At 45.4% G+C, this 22,897-nt stretch overlaps 1 protein-coding gene and 1 long non-coding RNA gene across 9 annotated transcripts in view; one reads left to right on the top strand and one right to left on the bottom strand.

Annotated features, from left to right (window-relative positions):
• GRM7 (glutamate metabotropic receptor 7) overlaps positions 1-22,897 on the bottom strand; it is an 893,798-nt gene that overhangs the window by 29,193 nt on the left and 841,708 nt on the right. For 2 of the 5 annotated variants that reach the window (XR_012060766.1, XR_012060764.1), the window contains exons 10-13: positions 12,796-13,030; positions 12,569-12,690; positions 10,493-10,552; positions 9,770-9,871 (exon numbers count right to left, since the gene is read on the bottom strand). The exons of 1 other annotated variant lie outside the window; for it this stretch is intronic. Coding sequence is in view for 1 of the 4 variants with exons in the window: in XM_072941756.1 (XP_072797857.1) it covers positions 17,234-17,304 (71 nt within the window). In the remaining 3 variants the exon portion in view is untranslated. Of the gene's footprint in view, positions 1-9,769; positions 9,872-10,492; positions 10,553-11,884; positions 11,946-12,568; positions 12,691-12,795; positions 13,031-17,212; positions 17,305-22,897 lie in introns of those variants that run through there. 2 more of the 5 variants (XR_012060765.1, XM_072941756.1) reach the window with 2 other exon arrangements.
• The window catches only part of LOC140686812 (uncharacterized), a 137,104-nt gene that overhangs the window by 62,985 nt on the left and 51,222 nt on the right, over positions 1-22,897 (top strand). The gene's annotated exons all lie outside the window — the stretch shown is intronic.

Here is a 22,897-nt window from a genome sequence, read left to right as displayed (position 1 = left end):
TACCGGTGAAGGGGGATGAGAAACGGTTCTTTCCATGCTCCTGGGAGGCTTGGCCAAGGGCTGCTCTCCCACCTGGATACGAGGTTCCGTGAGCACATGCCACTGCCGGAGGTGGACAGGCTCCCTGTGTAACTCCACGAGGGGTTCTCTCATGATGTGCCCGGCGAGACGTGCGGCTGGGGGGTGGCTGAGCAGGATGGCTGGGTGGGCCTCCCAGCAGGTCCCCATCTGTCCAGCTGGGGACCCTGTGTATTTGCGTCTGCATGTGTATCAGATACTTGTGCCCGTCTGTGACTGCTGCCCCCTTTTGGAGGCTTCCTGGCACAGTAACTGCTCTCACAGCACATGTGCATCAGCAGATGAAAGCGTCATCATTATTTACAGCACTTGAGAGGAAAAAAGCTTGAACTGATTTCAGTTTTGTTCACATTATCATAAGACATTTTAATAATACTTTTTCTTCAATGAAGGAGAAGCTGCTGGATTCTTTAAAAACTGTTAGACATCCCTGAATTGTCAAAAAAAAAATGCTTTCAAACTTTGTATCATCTGCTCATGCGAAGCTTTTCATTTATGTTCTCTGTTAAGAATTTGAAGAGGTCGTCATCACGAAGCCTTGGCCAGGAACTGTTTGTGGCCACTTTGTGCATTTAGGTTGATAGGAGCTATCTTTACGTGGAAGCAAGCCCAGGATTTCATTTTGAAAATTGAAAACTTTAAGTTTTGAAGTTTGATACAAATTCAATCTTTTTTAAAAAAAAAAACTTTTGATTATTTGGTAATGTAAGTTACATGGATTTTTTTTTTCCAACAAGCTCTACATACGTTTCCCCAAATACCCTCCAGTTTACTGACCATGCCTTGCTAATACTGTCATTTTTCACATGGGCAAGACATGGAAGAGCATTGTCCTAATGGATGGGTGGGATGCAGGAACAGTCTGTTAATGTCTTGCAATTCTGTGTCCTGGTCAGCAGGCCCCAGCGCGGATGACAGGACTAGGCACTGGAATGTGAGCAACAAGGGGTCTTTATTTAGGAGACAAGGGAATATAAAGCAACAGTTTCTTTTTCTTAATAACAGCTTTCAAGTTATCAGTTCTGAAAATGAATTTTCTGTATGTCCTCCACACAAAGGACGTGGTGTAAATTTTGTAAGAAAGCATGTGACCTTGGCACATCTCAAAACCTCCCTAAGACTTATTTTGTGCAGAGGTCACATTGCAGATTACAGCATCCCCCTCAGGGGCCACGGTCAAGCGCAAATGCGTCCTCGTTGTGAAGTACGGAGTCTGCACCAAGGAAGCACGTGGAGTCGGCAGGACTAGGTCGGGGGTGGCGAGTTCCCTGTCACTAGACGTTTTCCAGCATGTTGTACTTGGTCATATTTCGGGGGTAACATAGTGACCGTTAAATCCTTAAATAAATGGCCTTAAGTTTCCTCCCCTGGCCGAGACCCCCAGACTAGAGGTAGTAGAGCCGTCTCTGGAATTACCGCCACAGCCCCGGCTGTAGGCCATTCACCACAAGAGTGTCAGTGTGAGGTTCTCAGTGGCCCCTCGTAAGAGTCTCTAAGAAGCACAAGGACCCTCAACCTCCTCAGGAAAGGAATCCCCACCGCACGCGTCAGTCTCCCCTGAGGGCTTGGAACGCACAGACTGACAGGTTCCCAGCCTCAGAGTTTCTGGTTCAGCAGGTCCAGGGTGATGCCCCAGAATCTCTATTTTTACTGAGTTCCCTGGTTGGTGCTGATGTGGTCGGTTGTGGGGCCGGAGTTGAGAATCTTTTCATTACAGCAGTTTTTCAGCCCTGGCTACCGTTAGGTTCACTTGGGAAGATATTTAAACTCCAGCTCCCTGGACTGCATCCTAATGCAAATGCATGGGATCCGGGGTCGGCGGGGTTGAGGGCGCAGGCCTGGGTGCAGGAGAAAGAGCTCCGGGTGGTTCCAGGGGCAGTCAGTGCTGAGCACTGGAGTCAGAGCACCTGCATTTCAGCCAGTGATCGGCTGGGCCCTACTTCCTAGACTTCAGTGTTGGACTAATGTTTGCATTAGTTTTGTTATTACTTGCTTTCTCTTTTGAATTTCTTTTTCTTTTTGAAATGTCATAGTGACATTTGAAAAACAAAAGTGTTTTTGTACTCTGAGACTGTTCCAGTGATGATAAGCCTTTCTCCTCCTAATTATTCAAGAGCTGACTTACTGTTAGCATTTAGATGAAAATCTGCAGTCTGTAGTTAAGATCAGTATATACGACAGTGTAAATGGGTCTGGAATATTTTATTAATTAGCTTTTTATTACTTTAGGTGCTTTGAACTATTGTGGTAGCGGTAAAAACCTAGAACATTTTGTAAGTGAAATTATGACTTGCCATATTTGTCTGTTTCCTGCTGAAAGAGAAACATCTTCAGATAACAATAGCCAACTGAACTGCGCGATGTTTCCACCTCCACGACTTGATTTAATGACAGGACGCCTCCAGGAGGCTGGATCACAATGCTGGGGTCTGGGGGGCTCCCCTTGTTCGCAGGAGCTAGGGTCTGAGTCCGCATGTCCGGTGGAAGTCGGGCGTGGCCAGCGATTTCCTTCACGGCCCGTGGAGTCCGCGTTCCCTGTGATGCGCTCCAACGGCTGACATCATCAGGAGCCTGTTAGATACTTGCTGAGTCAAAGCCACCTCTTGAGCCTCCACCTATAACTTAACAAGATCCCTGGGGACGTCATACGATGTTCTGTTCAACTTAGGGTTTGATTTCCAGATAATTCTGGTGAAGGGCAGCGTCGTTAGGGGTCCCTGTTTACTGACCATCCACTCTTTATGCCAAGAGGGTGTTTTTCTGAGTGAAGCTCCTACTGCTGGTTTAATTGCACTCCTCTGCCAACTTTATATTGAGGCCGGAAGGGACAGCATGAAATAGGCAACTACATGTGTCTTCTCTGTGAGCTCCTACACCCAGGCCGGCAATGGCCTTGAGAAGGAAAAGCATCTTCTGGGCAAGGCTGGGCCGCCTGCCAGCAATGTCCCCAGTGTTGCTCTGCCACAGCCCCCACTGTTGTTCTGCCACACAGTCCGGAGCACCCCTTGGTGCCCAGGCCACGCCCGAGAGCACAGTCCCCAGATAGTCCAGACAATTTCGTGCTCCCTTCCTTAGAGGGAAGGCAGGGGTGGGGGGAGTGGCTGGGAGGAGGGATGTTTCAGCTTCACTGTCCCCTCTTGGGATTTTATCAACTGCACTTTCTGGCTGCTTGCGTTCTGTTCTGTTAACATCTGTCTTGGGGAAGAAGAAAGCATTTTCACTTCTGAAGGGAAGGAAGGAGTCACCTACGTAATGAGCGCGGATCATCTAATCCTGTGATCTGAGTTTTTTCCTGACATCTTCAAACTACTTATATTCACACCAGCTGTTTGCTGTCCTTAAAATGTCACAAGACATTGCTCAGTGTCCCCCTTTCCCAACAACGCGTGGCAGATGTTTGGGTTCTGATGTCTTTACGTGCCTTTCATCAGTACAGAGACTGCACTTGTTGGTGGCTGTTTCCCTCACAGAATGGCTGCTGTGTTAGGATTTACCCTGTTTTACCAGAGATTGCAACTTGCCTCCAGATGAAAGGAACAGAGCACATATTACAGGATATTTATGACTAAAGCTACTTACTATTTATGAAGAATCTAAACACTTAGCAATCTTCTTCAAAGACAAACTGTAAAACTTGAAAAAGATCCAGCTGTTTAACATTTCAAATCATTAGTTGATTGCCTGAGCTAGACTTCAGCATTGTTTGAGAATCTTTGTTTAAACAGAGCTGCTGCAGAGACAGCATCCTCTGTTACGTAGTTTTCCCACTGCCACGCAAGCCGAGGGTCTGGGGATATCCCCAGGAGAGCTGATGCCGAGATACTTGGAACCTGGAGTTCCAGCCTCTCAGTCCTCCCCGCTGTCACTGAGACCACAGCGAGATGGGTCGTGGGGCAGATTTCTGCGTTGAGTTCTGAGAGGTTAATAGAGTGACTGGGATCTACTCTTACTGAAGGCAGATCATTTCCTGATCTGAGCACAAGAAGCATCTCCAAGAGACGGCAAGATAGGTGTGATCTCCAAAAGCCCTGAATGGTTCTCTTAAAGACTGGATGGAAAGAGATCCCAATTCCTCACTGTCAGCCATGCACCTGACCACATCCTGGGACCTTCACTTGGGCCACCTCAGGAAACCTCGAAAGAACCTGGTTAATGAAGTTACTCAAGTCCCCCCTGCTGCCCGAGGAGGCAGCAGAGACGGGAAGGGGTTTGTCTCCAAGTTACCCCATATCTGATTCCAAAACCCTTGGCTCTGGACTAGGACGGCTTTCTGTCAGTGGAGCATTGTTGGCTTTCTCTGAGATTGAATAATTTTTCATCGGCAATCAAGTTATTTTTTCCTAAGAGAATTCCATCCGCAAAACTATGAAGTTGGTTAGAAGCTTGCAGCTGCACTAGATTCAAAATGGTCACGGCAGCTAAGGAAATATTTGTAAAGAGGACTAAGAAAATACTTCTTTCTAATCCTCCCCAGTGACACAGTAAAGAACTCACTAGAAGCCAAAACAGGGAAGAGAAAAGAAGAATGCTTGAGGAGTGGACAGGATTGTATAATTAGGTCAGTGTTTATTCACCTGCTGAGGTACAGATCTGAATTAGACAGTTTTAAAGCCATCTTTTGTATTACAAAAGTAGCATGTTTATTGTAGAATATTTAGAAGGTTCACAGGTATTTTTCCTGCTTATGAAACTGCTGCTATGACTTGAAATTCTGTCCATATAGTGACTTGGGGAGAGAGGATTTCCATTTTCTCACCATGGTTGCCAAATGTCCAGTAAATACTTCTGCAGAGACGCCCTGTCTAAAGTTGACGTAACCTGAGCTGTGTTCACACTTACACGGTGACGTGGAATCTGACGTTGTAGCTTCTTAAGAAAACGGGGTAGTCAGTTTCTTCCTCAGACCCAGAAGCTTGTCTCCCTAAAATGAAACTTTGAAATCTGAGCTTTCAGGCCAGAGATTGGCTGCATTCCAGGGACCACTAGGTGAAATGGTTGCCTGAACTTTTCCTCTGCTCTTATAAATTATCCTCTGCTATCTTTAGCCTTAAGAGTTTTGAACATGTCATTTATAAAGTCTGAGAGTACATCTTGTTCCTAAGCCAAGAACTCACAGTCTGTGTTGTCTCTCAAAGGACCTCCTACCCTGACGCTTCTGCAAGTTCTGTTTTCGGCTGCTCCTCACTTGTTAAACCCCAAGTGGAAGCTTTCTCTCTGTAGGATGCTTTCCCACAGCCTTCAGGACAGAACCTGAGGATATGCACGGTTGAGTTCTAGTATACTTTTCTGCCTGTCTCCAGCCTCACACGTTCTGTCCTTGTCCAGTGGCTCTTCACTGGGGCAGCTGTGCCCTGGGAGAGCAGCTGGCCATGGCCGGGGACCTTTCTGACGTGCATGACGGCAGGATGGAGGTGCTGCGGGCATCTAGTGAGCAGAGGCCACGGATGTTGCTAAACGTTTTATGTACAACACCCAGGACAGCCCCCTGCAGCGGAGAATTGTCCAGCCCCCAGATGTCACGACTGCCGTGGTTGAGCTCTGTAGTCTAGCTAAAGTGGAAAACAGATCTTCCTCAAACACACCACATACCTGTCACTGCAAGGCACTGCGTGGGGCAGAAACGTGGCCTCTAGACCCAGATGGCTGCCACTGTAGCTCAATTCTCTACTTTGGGGAAGTCATTTAACATCTGTAACCGCTGTTTCCTTACCCCTAAAATGAGCCTAATGACGCAGATCTGATGATGCTACTGTGGTTAAATGAGCTCATATATTTTAAGTACTCGGAAGAGTGGCGGGTGCACCGGAAGTTCTCAGTATCTGCTCCCCAGGATTGCTAGCGACGTTGCCACCATGCACTTTGCCGTATTCATTTCACCTGTCTGGACCACTGTCTCCCATCTTGCCCCCTTCTTTAAGCCACAGTTAGAATGTCCTCTTGTCACCCCATGAGAGCAAAGGGCCACTAGAACCTTCTTCACATCTATTAGACACGCGTGTATCGCACGATTAGTTGCTCTCCCTTCTCTGGATGACAAACTCCTGTGGCTCTGGCTCAGCTTTCTCTGCCCCCCTGACAACGGCCAGCCTCCTGTCACAGGGGCTGGTTCGGCTCTGACTGCATTAGAATCAAGACGAGGAGGTGAAAAAAATAGTAAGCGTCTCCCTTTCTTTTCAGACTTGATTTAAACCCCTGTAGTAAGCCTCGCAAGGCTAGCTGATGAGAAATAAGACGCCTAGATTTAAATGGGGCTTGTGCAGTGTCTAGACCCCATGCGGTGATGGCGTTGGAAGGCAAAAGCTGAACACAGAGCCAGGCAGAGTCGTGCTCCCTCCAGTTCCTCGCGGCTCGCTCCTCTCCAGCCGCGCCAGCCTCCTGGCCTCGGGGAGGTGGATGCGCTAAGCTGCCATCTGGTATTACTGATTCAGTCCTTCTGTGGCCATCTAGCCATACTGTCCATTCTGCTGGACCGGTTTCCTTTTCCGCAGGTACGGTGACCGGTGGCTACTCACTGCGAGCGATTATCAGCAATAATGCTGATACTTCACAACCTCTTCTACTGTAGCTGGTGGAAACAATTTATTTTCCAGATGGCACTATAATCTGACTTTTCTATAATGAGGAATATTTTTCTCTCTCTTTGGCTTGAAGATGAACTTGACAGTCTTAAGGTATTGCGACTCTTGAACAAAGAGAAGCTGGGATAGAATACGGTCAGAATGGGTACCAGAGCTACTTCTTTCACTAAAGCCTTGGACAGTCTTCTTAGCCCTTCGAGCTACAGTTTGGGCAGCTGTAGGTGAGGATGAGGGCCCCTGCCTCAGTGAGATGCCCTGAAGGTGAAAGGAGATGCTGTGTGTGAGCACATGATACAACAAAACTGCGACACGTTCTGTGCACCTGAGCTGCTTGTAACAGGTGATGATGGAATTTTTAAAAATTTTTTGATTTTTAAAAAAGAATCTCTTTCTGCACTTGTGGAACACAGACTCGTTAATTATGTTCTATTGACAATATTCAGTGATCAGTCTAATCTGTGGGGGTTTTTTCTTAACTTAAAAAATGTATCATTTGTATAAAAGTTCAAAAACAAGACAGTTCTTCCTTTGTCTCCCCTTATACAGCCCTTTTACAGTTGGATTTCTGGACTGAACATAGGAGATGCTGGGAGAGGAGTCTCCTGAGCTGTCTCCTACGCAGCCACTGTGAAAGAGCTGGTCTGGGGTGGCCTGTCATGCCAGCTCTGGGTGTGGCTCTCCAGGCTAGCGTTGCAGTAAAAGCTCTCCCAGGATGCAGATGGACAGGGGAAGCTCCTAGAGGATGCAGAGCATCACTGACTGCTCTCGAGTCACTTTAAACTCCTGCTTGTTGGAAACGATAGACATCTTTTGTTTGGTGCCTATATTTCCCCCTAACTCTCCAGCATTCACAAAGCACCTGCCAGGCAGTGACGGCGGGGACTAACCAGGCACAGGACAAATAAGACGTGTCAACTTGACTCTAAGGAGAAGGACCAAGCATTGTCCAGCCATCATTGGAAATCCAAAACTGGCCATTCAAGGTGAAACACGTTGGAAACGTGCTGTTTGAGATTGAATGAAGGCGTGTGTTCACATCTTTGAATATTTAACACGGCTCTCCCGCTGCCAAGCAACACTGGGGTGACAAGTAAACATGCACATCACTTCCCTTCGGGTAGTGATTAAGAAAATCATCCTCTCCACTAGCTGCAGGTTTCCACCACAAGACATGAGATGACTACAAAGTTGCCACCTTGCCTGCTTTCCAAGAATTATGTGCAACTGTAGAATCGATAACCACAGAGCAATGTAAATAGCATATGAAAGGAATGGGGAAACTTTCTAACTGAGAGAGAACTGTTTCTGGAAAATGGTTTGTTTTTAATCAACAGTATTAATCACACACTCCACAATGTAAACCACTGTATACTGGATGCTACAGAAGCGGGCCCTGGTGCTCCCAGAGACAGCCTGCAGGTTACTTTCACACCAGTGGAGGCTGCTGAGAACAAAGCATCTCTCGTCTGGAAAGAAAGTGCCTGTCTTCCTTTTGGTCTTCTCCAGGCTGCAGCTCAGCACGGTCCGGGAGAGCCTTCTGTGATGGTATCACCGCTCTGTGTTTTTGGCTGTCCAGTGGGGCAGGCTCTAGCTTCTGTGCGCCCACTGGGCACCTAGAATGTGGCTGCTGCAACCGAGGAGCACGTTTTTAATGTCATTTAATTCTGATTAACTTAAATTTAAACACTCACGTGTGGCTAGTGGCTGTTGTATGAGTTGAGCAGCTGCTGATCAGTTGGTGATACTCAGAATAAGAAAAGTATCAGCTAATTACTGACTGTACTGTATTGTATACCAAGCATTGTGTTAAACGAATTATGTGCACTAACTGAATCCTAGTAATGACCCCACGAGGTAGTTACTGATACTGTACCCCTTTTGAAGGATTGAAAACTGGTGCACAGAGAGTGAGCAGGGCACTCCCATCTCAGCGTAGAACGGGGCAGAGCTGGCTGCCGCATCCCGGAGTAAGTGCGCTCATGCCCTCAGTCTTAACCTGCGCCGGCTGCCTCCTCCCAAGATCACAGCTAATGCGGAACAGCGGTGGTCACCGAAGCAATGGTTACTCGGACCATTTTCGCTACCTGACTGGGCAGGAGAGCATGAAAAGCACCCATAAAAGCTTGAAGATCGTAATCTCTTTGAGGACTTCCAGGCTAAACAGATCCCCAGTTGCCCTGCTGAGTAGCCTGAACGGACTCCCTAAGGATGTAGCAAGCCATTTTGTCCCCAAAAGGTCCTGACCTGTGGCTCACTAAGTGCAGGAGAAGAATTTAAGCCAGCTTCTAATCTGGTGGTGTCATGGAGACTCAGCCTTAAACAAAGCCGGCGCGGTGCTTTCGGCGCCCGTGGCCGAGCCCAGCAGTTAGCGCCACCCGCACGCAGCCCGCAGTGCCATCTGGAAGGGCCTCTAGAGAGAAGAGCTTGCGGTGGCTCCCCCTGTGCGGCCTCCTGGGAGCGCGGTGGGCGCTGCTGGTGGCGTAAACCTGACTAATTAAAATAAAAAATATCAGTCTTTTTAGCAGTCTGGAAAACACTGCTGTGTAGCTATCACCATCATGCCAATGCCACGTTGCACGTACTGATTATCAGAAAGGATTTTTTAAAAAAGTTCCCAAGCCTGGATATGCATCAGAACCCCTAGAGAAGAATTTTAAACACAGACGACATTTTGGTGAGCCCCAGGTTAGGGACGCAAGGAAGGATTTCAGTTAGACTGAAATAAACTAAAATGCACTTCTGGTTTCTTGTTGGAAAGTGTTCTGCCATAAATATGATATTTAAATTGGTCCTTGGTATTTTCTTAAACCTCTGGGTACCAACAGGCAGTAATAACTTAGTGTAAACATCACCACAGTGACGACGGTGTTGACTGTATTCAGGCCTCAAGTCAGGAAATAGGCGCTGTGGTAAGAAATGAAATGAGAACTCAGTGTGTTTGAGTGGGGTTTCCCCGGTAGCTCCTTCGACGGTGATGCAGTGAAATTTTGGCTTTCAGGCACCATGGCTCAAAAAATGATCGGTACCAAGTAGGTTGACAAAAGAGGCGATGCGTTGATATCTCAATGTGAAAAATCCTGCCAGTTTTTCCAGACAAAAATCAGAGGCAGATGGATTACTTGACACTCTCAGAGTTTATTGGGTGTGGAACAGAAAGAGAATGGGTACAAGGGATCACATGGAAGAGGATCGGTTTGGAATCTCCCAATTCTTTCCTAGAGGAAAGACAGACAGAGAAATCCAGTTAGTTTTGCGTGATGCAGTAACACCGAGGGCTAACATTGGAATAGCTATTGTGCCAAACCCTGTTCTAAGTGCTTTCCTTTTCTCTGGTCCTTACCACTGTCATATGAAGTTGTATGTTACAGACGAGGAAACTGAGGCACAGAGAGGTATCGTTACTAAAGCCAGCATATTGCCCCCCGGCATAAAGGATAGTAGCTCACATGCTGATCCCTACTGTCGTTTCTGTTCCTTTCTATGGGAGTCGGGCGGGCGCCCCCAATGATGCTGCTGTCCCTGCTACTTGATCCAGAAGAGACTGGGAATCCAGCCCCCAGGAGGAAACTGGCTTCCTCAGTAACAGATCTCCGTAGTTCACAGGGGAGATCTTGCCCCCATTTGATGACATGGATGTCTCCCCTAGATAAGGTTCTAAGGGACTGAGGTCTCAGTTCTTCTACAGTGTAATTTTGCCTTATTTTGGGATGTTGAGAGAACATTGCTGGGAATGGATGAGGACCACCCCGGACCAAGCTTGTCCTCGAAACTGGACCAAGTCTCTTCCATTTGTCACCTGCCCTGGGGGGCCAGGATGCTGAATGAATGATACTTGCCTGGGACAGTCGCCTGACTGGATGCCAGTGCAGATGGTCGGTCGTGGTTGCACTTTTCACCTGAGTAGAAACAACAGCTCAAGTCTCAGTCTGGACTTTGGCAAACCACGGGCCATTAAAATGCAAATGAAATGTGCAAACATGACAAAAAACGAGGGAAAATGGAATTAAGTTCCTAGAATGAAAATCTAGCATTTTTCCTGCTCACCCTAGGAGGCCAGCATAATCAGATTTGCAGCTAACACAGACGCTAATGACCCCGGTGGCCAGTTTCTTTATAAGCTTTGCTGTAGCAAAAGCAGAGAGAGGAGGAGCAGGTGATGAAGCTGGAGTGGGAATTAGCTTTTCACGTTTGTGTGCTGGGAAGGAGCCAGCTTTTTAACGCTAGCAAATCCTTGTCAGAGTTTCATTTCCTTTGCTTAGGTCCCCGTGCCAGACTGGACCAGAGCTAGAGGCAGAGTCTGCCTGCAGTCATCAGTAGAGGGTGCTTTGTGGTTTGAACACTGAACAGACTGTGTGGGCTGCCCAGGATGACCAGTGGGCCTTAAGTGTGCTTGGCAGTGCATTTCAGTGCGTTCTCCAGAGTTAAGCATTTCCAGCTCTAGAAGGCCACGTGCTTTGAGGTAGGAGCAAAAGTCTTTAATTTTTCAGATCACCAAAAGAGTCCCAGAGCGGGTGAAATGACTTCAAGTAGCTTTATCCTTCGCAGAACCACGACGGCCTGGGGGTGGGGCGGGGGAAGAAGGCACATCGCATTCCAAAATAGCCCCCAAATCAGATAATGATTTCCACCTTAAAGCCCTGGGGGGCCTCTGTCATCTTCTGGAAGTTGAGGGCCTCTGAATCAACTGATGAGCACAATAAATGGTGATTAGATAGACTGTGTAGACAGAAACATTTGGGCCTATTCCATTCAGTTTCAGAGAAGTTTATTAGAAAGGACTCTGGCGAGAAAACCCAAGTTCAGGTATCCACTCATTAGAGTGTGTATCACTGAGAAGTTGTTCCACTGTTCTGAACCTCAGTTTCCTCATCTGTTAAGTGGGGACAGTATGACCTGCCCTAGCAGATGGCTGAGCACTCTGTAAGTCTATAACAAGAGGGGTAATATGGTGCAATCGTAACCATCATTATTGTATTATTATTAGTAAACTGCTGTAAAGCAGCATATGCTAGGCCCTTGCTATAGATGGATGTGCCTGGCCCTCTGGGTCACTTCTGTATTTTACATAAGCTTGATAAATACCAAACTTCAAAGTATCAATGAAGATCTGAGAGATCTTGTTGATTTTGTTGTAATATCCTGATCTTGAAAGGAAACCAAATGTGTTTTCACAAGCAAAGATTAAGGGACTCTGTTCCACACAGCCGTTATTCTATTACTCAAGACATACCCCAGAACTGTTATTTGTACTTAAAGTGGTCTTCAGCTTGCCAGTCAGCCTGGAGTTACCTGTTGAAATTAATCACATGGAGTGGTTCATATATCAGGAGGTAAGCGCTATCTGTCCCGCTGCAGACTCCCTGAGTGAGTGACAGCCTTCTCTGTCAGTTTCACCAAGCCCCACGACTATGAATGGCCCGTCAAAAGAGCATGGTGACTCATCTTAAAACAGCGCTTATGGTACCTAGAGTAAAGGTCCCTGAGTTCATTAGCAATTTAGATGTCATTTGTTCCAACTCTGATGGTTCAGAGTAGACAGAAAAAAAAAAAAAGTAACCATAAAAGAAGAGGAGAAAGTAAAGCCAATCACAATAAAACAGAGAGATGATCAGGACTAACAGTGCTACCTGATAAATGCACAGCCCTTCATGAAGGAGGGCTTTTTTGCACATGATTCCACACCATCCCCATGGCGTCCCATCAAGGAAGGTTTGCTTCCAACTTACATGAGGGGAACCTGAAGGTTAGACAGGATGTGACTTATCCAAGATCGCAGAAGCTCATGGGATGATGGGTGAAACGTATGCTACCCAGAGCATCAGAGCCAGGGTTAGGACCAGTTTTCCTTATTCTTGGCCAGAGAAAAGAAACACACACATAAGGTCGTAACTAGCACTTGGACCATAACTTACAGACAGTGGGAGGGCTGATTCCCGCCACGTTCTTCTAAGTGTCAGGGTCAGCTCAGCAAGAGCAGGCGCTGGAGTCATTTTCTCGATCCTCTTTGAGCAAGCTGGGGTCTCCAGAGGTTACTCTGAAAGGGCAGAGGTGTAAAAGGAATTCAAAACCCATCTTCAACATGAAAAGAAAAAAAATGATGAGACTATTCATGTGGATCATAAAGAGAAATAATGATTACCTTTGATTCCTAGAGAAAGTTAATTTAAAATGCGTCCAAGTTCCATTGTACAGCGGAAAAAAACTCTGCGAAGCTGAGACGTGTCTTTAGGAGGCAGAAGCAAGAGCCATCATCACGTGAGTCCTGGGAAGATGCTCATTCACGGTAATTGGGAGGAAGAGAGACTGCAGAGATTAACTGACCTTGGCTTAGGACACACGCTGTTTTCTTTTCAAATGCAAATGAAATTTGAGGCCTAAAACACAAAATCTGTCCTGAATGCCAGTCTCTGAGAAAATGCATGGAATCATCAGAAAACCACTCAATTGATTATGGTTTTTTTTGTTTTTTGTTTTTTTACCAAGTTGGAAGCTGTAACTACTCAACACAAGTGGTTAGGATTCATTTCCAAAGGTAACTTTGAAGTTCACGTGCCCTTTGAACGAAAACTGGTATCTGTAGTCCATAAAAGGAAGTAAATCGGCATAAAACTGCTGGTTTTTTACATGGCGTGAGCTCATCAAAAGACACGTTATCTACACAATGCCAATACAGAACTGGCGGTGAGTTTTAAGAGTTACCCATAAAAACATAGTCTTGAAACCTGTGACATCAGGGTCAAACATCGCCCCTCTGTGACTTTAGAGATTTTATCTGGAAGAATTCAGTTCTGTTTATTATTAAGAAGTAATTACCCACTTACTAGGTATGTACTGTGTATCTCGTGCGTGTCATGTCCTAGGTGATACCTGTGCACATAGCTGTGTGCATATCACAGGTAGTCACAGGTAGGCTAGGGGCCTTTGGGATGTGACATTTACTGTTCTATTCACATCATATACATTTTCTGAGACCCTAGTATTTGCAGGCTCTGTGCTCAAGGCACAGAGATAAAGGCAACCTGGTTCCTCTCTGCACAGGCTGCGTGTCATCCCCCGAGGCCACCTGCCTCCAGATGGAATACTCCAGCCTCGCAGAACCGCTTTCCAGTCCCAGGACACAGCGCATCCTTTTGTCCCCGGTCCTCTCTGTGCATACTCGTTTCCTGCCTCCAGTCTTTTCCTTGCGGCCGCCTCGAGTCCTTCATCTTGTAAGAGCAGCTCAAACAAAACCTCCCGGGTGATGCTCGCTGCTGCTGCCTCTTGTAAGAGCCCCCATCCTTCTGAATGATAACCGCTTACCTGCGAGTCCTCCATGAGATCTGGGGTCCCTAAGGGGATTGCCCGCTTCTGTCCCCCATTCTTAGTCAGCTCCGGGCGCACCCAGAGGAGCTGTGCTCGACACACATTTCTTTGATTGACCCAACTTAAAAATAATCTTGCGTTTCATAGATCCTGGCTGGACAGTGTGGTGACATACTTAAATGTAAAACTTGACGTGGTTTTCACGACTCTGGGGAATGGTGTGTATGTTCCTTTTACACTAAGAAGTAGTAGACATCCCCGCCATGTGAACTGGGATGCACCCCGTTCTTGAAGTAGAATTAAAGTTGCAGAACGGAGATAGCAAATGTTAATTGGTTTTTGAGGATGCTGAGATCAAACCCTGATGAGAGAAGTGATGGCGCCTCACCGAGCTCTTAGGCAGAAAGAAATGTGCCAGGAAGATTTATAGCTGCATTTATTTCGAAGGTGACTGCACGCCAAAGGTCAGGGAACATACAGTCTTTGCTGTGGTACGCTTCCAGAGTGTTTTGGAAGGGAATGTAAACTGAGGGACTCTCCATTTACCTCAGGGCTATTGCACTGAATGTGGAAGAGGTGCAGGAGCCTCAGAGTGTTGCAGACTCTTGGAGTGTGTGGTTTCAAGCTTAAAAATGGGAAATAGCCCCGTTATAGTCATTTTAAGTAACAAGATTATTCATATTTTTAGAACACCGTATGATATATTAGTGACATGTCCATAATATTATAACCGACGTATTTGTTCAGAACAACATACCTTGTAAAAACTTGCTAGTGAATGTCCCTATTTGCAAGGCTGAAGTAAACTCTTAAAGTTCTTCCCATCAGAAAACCATCCTGTGATATGGAAATTTACCTCCTGACAAAACAACTTGTTTCCTGATGTGGTGATAATGCCAGATTAATTCTGCTTTTTTTTTCTTAATTGCAATTTAAAATAAATGTCATTAGACTGATAACACTGCAGAATTTCAAAACTCAAACATTCAGATAAAAGATGCAGACGGTGCTGACTGAGTTGATGTCTGGGCTCTCGTGTCTGCCAAAGGAGAGTGCAGAATATGGAATGTGTTTTCAAACCAAGTTCTATTCTGTTCTGTCTGAGCGTGAACCTACTTCTCCTAAACCCCCGGCCCGCAGAAGAAAAGCAACTGTTTGACTCAATCCAGGCTGCCTTTGTTGGGACATGCTAGCCAAAGCTGCAGTTTTACTAACACAGGTACACATGTGCACTCTTGAATCGATAGGTATATCTTTACTGTTTTGTGTCCCTGAAAACAACCACAGAAATGAATCTGAACACACACCAGCCAGCACCTTCTCTCCCTGTTCTCCCGAGCTTTCCGGTCTCATAGCAACCTGAACATGCTCCGCTCTTTGAAGACATGAAACTTGGACCAACTTCCAGTCCCACTTATTTTTAAGTAGCTCTGTAACATGTGTATTATTAATTTAGGAAGCCACCTTAAAACTGGCAGAAAAGGAAGGCATCCCACCCGAATGCTTGAAACAAGGCAATCCTGGTGAAAAGCTGCTTTCTCAGCAGCACATCCTAAAAGGACTTTTTAACTGGAAGGGCTGGCTTACAACATTTTCATCTTGCACCCTTTATACCAAAAGGCATCAACATAGAATGGAGCTAGGAAGAATTTTTAATGGATTGAGTGAGATTAAATCTATCGTTTTTACCCAGGGAAACTTCCTTTCTCATTTATTCTCAGGCAGTCTCATGAAAAGGACTATTAAAGCGATGAGCTGGAGTGTTTTGACAAGCACTTAAACTGCAGAAAGTTGAAATCTCACTGGACTGCAGTTATATATTCACTGGGACAGAAGAGTGCCCTATTTAAAAACTAGGACGGATCGTGTTGATATGAAGAAGGAAATAGCTCCATGAACAAGACATCTGACATAAAGAATGAGTTTCTGGCGTCCATCAAAAATCAACAGGAAATGTAATTACTCTTTGAAAGTTCTCGCATCCTGTCTTACAGTTCTAAATGGATTAAAAAATATTATTTGTACTCAGAATGCCATTGTAAAACCAAGGATGGAAAGAAACGTAGCAATGATCTGATGAAAAGTGCCACGTTAGGGACGAGAGAGACCAGCCCACGTTAGGGAACACCGTTTCCCTCGATCGGACCTCTCTGCTCTCTTTCTTGGAGTCTCTCCAGAGAGAGGTCTCTCTGCCTGTGTTATGAGCATGATAGGAGGTACAGAGGCAATGACAAGGGACCCTTTTATGCAGAGCCATCACACGATTTTAACAGCCCTACTCCATGTTTTCTGCTGTTTGTTTTCCCACAGTTTGGAAGGCTCTGACTCTGGCTAGACAAGGATGCTTGCCAAAGCAAGTGTTGTATTTCACTATGTTATAATATTGCTCAGGCCGGAGCAGGAAGGCCTGTGACTGTCGCTATTCTTCCTGGCATATATCCTGCAGCAAAAGCTCAAAGTAACATACAAGCATCAGTGGTGAATCAGGAACAACGCCCGTGGCCGTCCATCCCCACACACAGTTCACGCGTCTCACAACTCACCATTTCTTCTAAGGTATTAGTTTGAATACCCTCGATAGTTATTGGTAGCCGCTGGTTTGCATGATGTTGAAATTTATCTTTCGACTTTCCAAGCCCTTGACCGAACCTTTCCCTGCTTTCTGAAATAAGTGAAGTTGGTTTAGGTTTTCTCTAAGGCTGGACTATGAACCCAAAATCATCTTTAACACATTTTCAAGCCCAGCCAGCAAAACGTTTTCTGTTTCTCTGCTGCAAAGAAGGAACCACAACCATTTTGGGTTTAAGATGATAGGGCCATTCCGAGGACATATTTAGTAAAAGAGAAACCAGAGCAAACATTTTCACCAAGTTTGCAAAACACCCTCCTTCTCTCCCTTTAAGTTTTTTACCGTTGCCTTCTAAAAGCAGAGTATGAACACGAACATTTATAAATAATCTCTCACCATTGATAGTTTTAAAGCAGAGTGACCGACACCAATTTTGCCATTATCAGCTACTTGTTCAGGCAAGACAAATACGCACACAGCCACGCATACGCTCCCCAGAAAATAAACCAGGTACGTGACCCACAGCAGCTGTCTGCCCTGCGCTTAGCAAACAGGTCATCTTGGAAAATGCGTTTCTTCATATAAATAGATTTCTTCGTAATCATGCACAGTGTTCATGGAAACATTTCCAATTCTTAGTGGAGACAAGAACACACAAATAGATAAAAATTAGATTGTTTCTTACCTTTTGGAAAGCAGGCAAAAGCTATACTGTTGGTGGGATAGTGTACCAAGTAACAGACTTTTGTACACTTTTTCTTACTGGTGGTATACAGTCTACAGGGAAAGTAAATATACAGGCATGTAGAAAATGAATGCGCACACAATACTCCTCGTTACTCTCTTTCATTTCCTTTCGGAGAAGAGGCTGCGATAGAGACCAGAGACATTGTGCCCACTCCTTGAGTGGGTGCAGTAGCCTTTGGTAGACCAGCTCACCACAATTCAGGTACCTCTGAACATGGGAGTATGGGTGCCTCTTGGATTAAGGCAACTGGGTTTTGCTTGCTTGGACTGGAGCAGTTGAGAGAACTAGCTCCAAAGTCATGTATCTGTCTGGTCAGAGCAATTTTTTCTTCCTGTTGCCATCCCCTTTGTTTTTTTTTTTTTACCCTCAACCTAGTCCTACATTCCTGCTTGACCAGCCTGCACGGTTAGTCCAGAAGGATGAAACAAGTAACAGAATGTTGAGAATGTCAGGGATCCAAATGAATGAAGAAGCAAAACAAAACAAAAACCATAACAAATTGACACAGCACGGGAGTGTGTTCCAGAGTTTTCTAGGCATCGTTACTTCTGTAGGGTTTGGTGCCCACATCCATTTTCCAGCAGTTTGGGGTCTTTTTGTGTGTTCTTTTTGTTTGTTTTTAAATGAACTAGCTTCTTATATTGACAGCTGTACTAATTTATGTAATAATTGCCTTCTTTGAAAACAGCACGGATTTTTCTTTGTACATTTTCCTTATGGTAAATGCAAAAATGGTAGTAACAGCACCAGAATACAAACTTATATTAAAAAAAACCCTAATTTTAGATTTTCTATTTTAGATGTAAATTGTCATTGTTCTTAAATGTGCTTCACCACACAACAGGCTCATTGTCTTAAACTAGTCTTTTTACGCAGTGTGTGTGCAGCCTCTCTGTCAGGGTCAGTTTATCACACATACAGCCCCATACCCCAAAACGGGGGTGTATCTCACCCAAGCTGTCCACCTGCCTGCCGTCTCTAGTTGGTACCCAAGTTCCGGAGTCAACTATCTGTAACCAGTCAGAGTACTTGAGTGGTTTCTCTGCCTTGCCCAGGGGCACTGGCTCAGAAAATGGATGGACGTTTAGGACTAGGTGGCTTAGGGCTGCTCGTCGCTGTGCCCTGCAGTCCTGTACAAGGGAAGCATCTGACCAGAGGGTCATTCACAGAGCATCTTCTGGTTCTGACCAGTCCAGGTGAGGAAGAGAGAAGTTCTCACCCACCATCTCAATAAAGCCATGCTGTCTCAGTTAATATTATTCATTCCAAAAGGTCTTGGTGGCCATCGATAAGCCAAGAACCAAGTCCTCCTGTTTATCTGGCATCTACAAGTTTGCCACGAACATACATCTGCCAAGTCAACAACAGAAAGGATGGGGAAACATGCCAAATACATTACACAGGTGCGAGAACCAGAGCTTAGAAAAGGAGTGTCGAGAAGGCGTCATTGTGGCCAGATCTAAAGCTATCCATGCTAGGTCAGGTCCTTCTGATCCTCTGGCCACAGAAATGTCTGCACAAATAAAAATCCAGCAAGTAGCTGAGCTGTACTCCTATGCCTCCTACTGGTTTTCAGTCTGAGTGCAGAAACCAGCAAGCAAGCACTGGCCCAACTCTGAATATCCAATATGTCAGTATTACACAGATACATTAACATCTGGGGGACCATTTACTTTTTTATTGAATCTGTGCAGAAAGAAGTTTTTCTTTCAAACAATGGGATTTTAACTGAAGAAGCAACCTAAGAGGAAAACTGAACTTCTTGGGGGAAAAATCCAGCAGTACGGGGCACTTGTAATTCCTGCCCATAGGAAGCCAACAGGCACCTTCGTTCCTGTGTAGACATGAATTGCAGCCTGGAGTTGGATGAGCAGAAGCGAGCATGAGGCAGATGGCCAGCTGCAGAGATGGAGCAGGGCTGTTACAAATGGACACACTGAAGACTGAAGTACAGTGAGGCTAAGTGCTGAGAGCGACAATGAACATGGGGGTGCTTCTGTCCCATTATTAACTTGGTAGCTCAGACTCTACATAGCTTCCTCCCAGATACCCTGCCTCAGAGAACAGCAGACAGAACTTCCCCTCTGGAAAAACAGATTCCTTTTTCAGGTACATGCTCTGTGATTTTGTTTGTTTCTTTTTAACCAGACAACTTAGTTTCAGCAAATAATGTCTTGGTCTCTGTTATCAAAGTTCAAACAGTTGACCTAATCTGAGCCATATTTGGTACCAAATTGACTATAATACTGATGTTCCCTCTCATCAGAACAGTCTTGTCTGTTTCCATTAATTGAATTTCTTATTGCTGTTCTTTCTCTACAAACAGTCCTTTCTGCATTGCTAGGGACTGGGTTTCCAAGCAGAATTGCTGTCTGTGATACCGCTCTCCCCCTATTGGCGACTCCTTTTGGGTCATTTACAATTACTGTATGTTTGCGCTTTTGTCTCACCTCAAATACCTCGTTCCGTGACGTTAGCTCTGTCCCTGATCAGCAGTACTGCCTAGGCCTTGGGAGGTACTTCCGATATGGGCTCAGACTGAGTGTCCCAGAGTGAAATCCTTGCCATTAAGATCTCCAGCTGTGTTCTCAACACAGCAGACAGCCATGGATGGCTGTTTCAGTTTATTTAAATGGCGGTAACGTTACAAGTGTTTTTCCTCAGTTACGTAGCCATATGTCAGGTGCTGAGTCGCCACACGTGACTAGCGGTGACTGTGCTGGACAGCAGAGATAGAGGACATTTCCCTCACTGCAGAAAGTTCTTTTGGACAGATTTTGTGCAGATGAGGTCTTGTGATCCCTCTCAGGGACCTCTGAGAGCTGGGTCATCAGAAACCCCAATGTTTGGAGGTACGTGAATCTCCTCCTCTGGTTTAGCAAGTATCTCGGCAAATTATCCATGGTTAGTTTTAGGGAGTGTCTACTACCCAAAACCAAAATAGCTAAAATCATCAAAAAATTTTTTTTGGATTGGTTGTGAGACAAAGGCTCTATTTGATTTCATTTTTTTGCCTTGAACTATTTACTTTTGGTCTGTGTAGACACCAAAACGTCAACAGTGACAAAACCCAAGAAAACATTTTTCAAGGGAAAGGCACCCAATGAATTCCAAATGGAGTAAGTGTCATGACTGACACCAGCAATAAGAGATTTGGATTTTCGAGTTGGTAAGATGAGGCCTCTACCTGGGCAGCCTTCTTTGAGCTCAGGTTACTCCTGCCTCTGCAGACAACACAGCAAAGCAACAACGCATTTCACAGCACATTTAACCCCGAGGCTGCCACCACGCGTCATCGTTGTCTTTCTACGCAAGCTGTAGCCGAAAGGGTCAGGTCTGCATCAGAATTATGACATGTCACACACGTTCTGAGAAACAGAGCAGCAAAGAGCAACAAGCATGGGTTTGGGAGTCAGACCTGGGTATCAGTCCAAGCTCTGCTGCTAAGGAGGGTGGGGCCTTGGCGATGGACTTGATCTCCCTAAGCCTAGGCTCCTTCGGTAAAGCGAGACTCACGGTCACCTGTCTACAGAGTTCTCGTGAGGAGGAAGCGAGGTCTTCCAGCCGAAGCGTGCTGTTCAGTGCCTGCTTCAAAGGGTAGCTGATGCGTTTTTATTACTGTCAGTGTTAGCATTTTAACAGCCATCACTGTATCCTACTCAATTAAGGTTAACACTAGTAACAATGGTTTGAAAACTAGGTGTTTTTAAGCAGCATAATATTAGGTGAGTTACCCAAATTCAAAACTTCTAATTTGGTCTTTTTTTTTTTCCAATACATATAGACTTTTGACTGTATTTTCTGCTTTTCTGGTTTTGGGCATATCTAGTTCAGTTTGCACATGTGTGTGTGTGTGTGTGTATGACTATAAATGTAAACTTGCCGTTGGAATGTCTTCCGGGTAAGGGTTTTGTGAAATGCTAATCTGACAAGGGGTCTGAGAATAAAACACTGCAGAAGTATAACTATGTAGGTGTAGTTATTACATATAAATAGATGCAGAAATATGTTCATGGAAATGTTTTTGTTGGTCACTGCCATCCACCTCATGGTGTTTGGTGTGACTGACTACACCGTCATATCTTTGTAACCAGTCACAGTGAAATTTACTTTTAGGAAAGCTTTTTGCCTTTTCAGAAGTGGGAGAAAATTAACATTTCATTGACACACTCTTTTCCAGATGCAGGCTATTTTCTGACACACTTATGACACCAGTATTACGGACCTCCATTTTACATGTGCAAATGCTGAGCTTTAGCAAAGCTCAATGATTCTATCAGCCACACAGCTGGTGAGTGGAGTGGCTTGGATTTGAACCCAGGTCTGTCTCACCCGAAGCCTCCCCCTGCACCACACTGAGTATCACGCAGCTCGCCGTCCACTCCCCCTCCTCTCGGCGGACCGTTTGTCCGGAAGACACGAGAACAGAGCCTTTACGTGCATTCTGTTTCTCCCCTCTCTCGGTCTGACGCTTCTCCTTCCTCTCACCTTGCCCGTGATGTTGTTAATGGGCCTTGTCTGTATCCTGTCAGGTGTTCATGAATTCATTCAACCAACTGTTTAGAAATGGAGGTGGGCCAACATCATAGATCTCTGTATAGTCGTTGTCAGGGTCAAACTCAGTTCTTTGCTGGTTTTTAAAAATCTCTTGGTTGAAGAGGATAAAGGGTTACCTCTGAGTATTTAGAATAGGAACTACTTTCTGCTTGGCAATAACCCTTTGGCTACAACAAAATCAGCTCATAACTGAACAATAATAAGTCTTGAATGACTTTCATGGACAGCCTGAATCCTCCTCTCCTCTGAGAGAAGTATTAGGAACACATCCATCTGCCTCGTTCTATATGGAACTGGTCAAGACTTCCTGGAAAAACAACCCTAGAAGTTACAGGTGTAATATGAAATGGACTCTTACCATCACAGTGTTAGTAAAATTAGGAAATGGGAATTCTGTGAATTTAACTCTGGTTAAATGGTCTTTTTTTTTTTTTTTAAACAAAGTAGTGTCTGTATGTCCATCTCTTCTGTGGTCATTTGCAGGGGTTACTAAAGGTTACCCAGGGGTTGCAGATGTGCCATGTGCTACACCACATCTGGCATTTCATCCTTAACCCAGTCTCTCACATCTGCTCTTTCATGGGACCAAACTCCTCTTCGGTGGTGTGTTAGGTATTTTTTCTGGACCTGTGTACTTGGATGAAAGTTTGCCAGCTTTATTCACTATTTTATATAATTTTTTGTTTCTAGAGGCCTTGCTTAGTAAAGAATCATAAATTTCTCCATATTTATATTCCAGTGGAAAGAAGTTACTGCTTCTAAAGGTCTTAAATACCCCAGCTTCACTCCTGTGCTGTAGTTCAGTGGGGGGCCAGAGGCTCCCTAGCAGGAAGCTGTTCCCCTAAGAGGAAGGGAGCGAGGAAGGTGGCTCACGACTGAACAACTGTGTTGATGTCAATCAGAGGGTTTGGGACCAAAGGACGAGAAGCCAGGGGAGGGGGGAGATTTCACACTTGTGAAGCACAGCCTCTGAAAGCTGCTTTCCAAGAGGGAGCAAAAGTAAAATAGTGGCAAGAATGAGGCAAGCCCTTCAGAGCAAAAGTTAGCATTTGCCAAGGCAACCCA

This window comes from Vicugna pacos, chromosome 17 (genome assembly GCF_048564905.1).
Source record: "Vicugna pacos chromosome 17, VicPac4, whole genome shotgun sequence".
Classification (NCBI taxonomy): domain Eukaryota; kingdom Metazoa; phylum Chordata; class Mammalia; order Artiodactyla; family Camelidae; genus Vicugna; species Vicugna pacos.
This window is presented reverse-complemented; position numbering and strand designations above follow the sequence as displayed.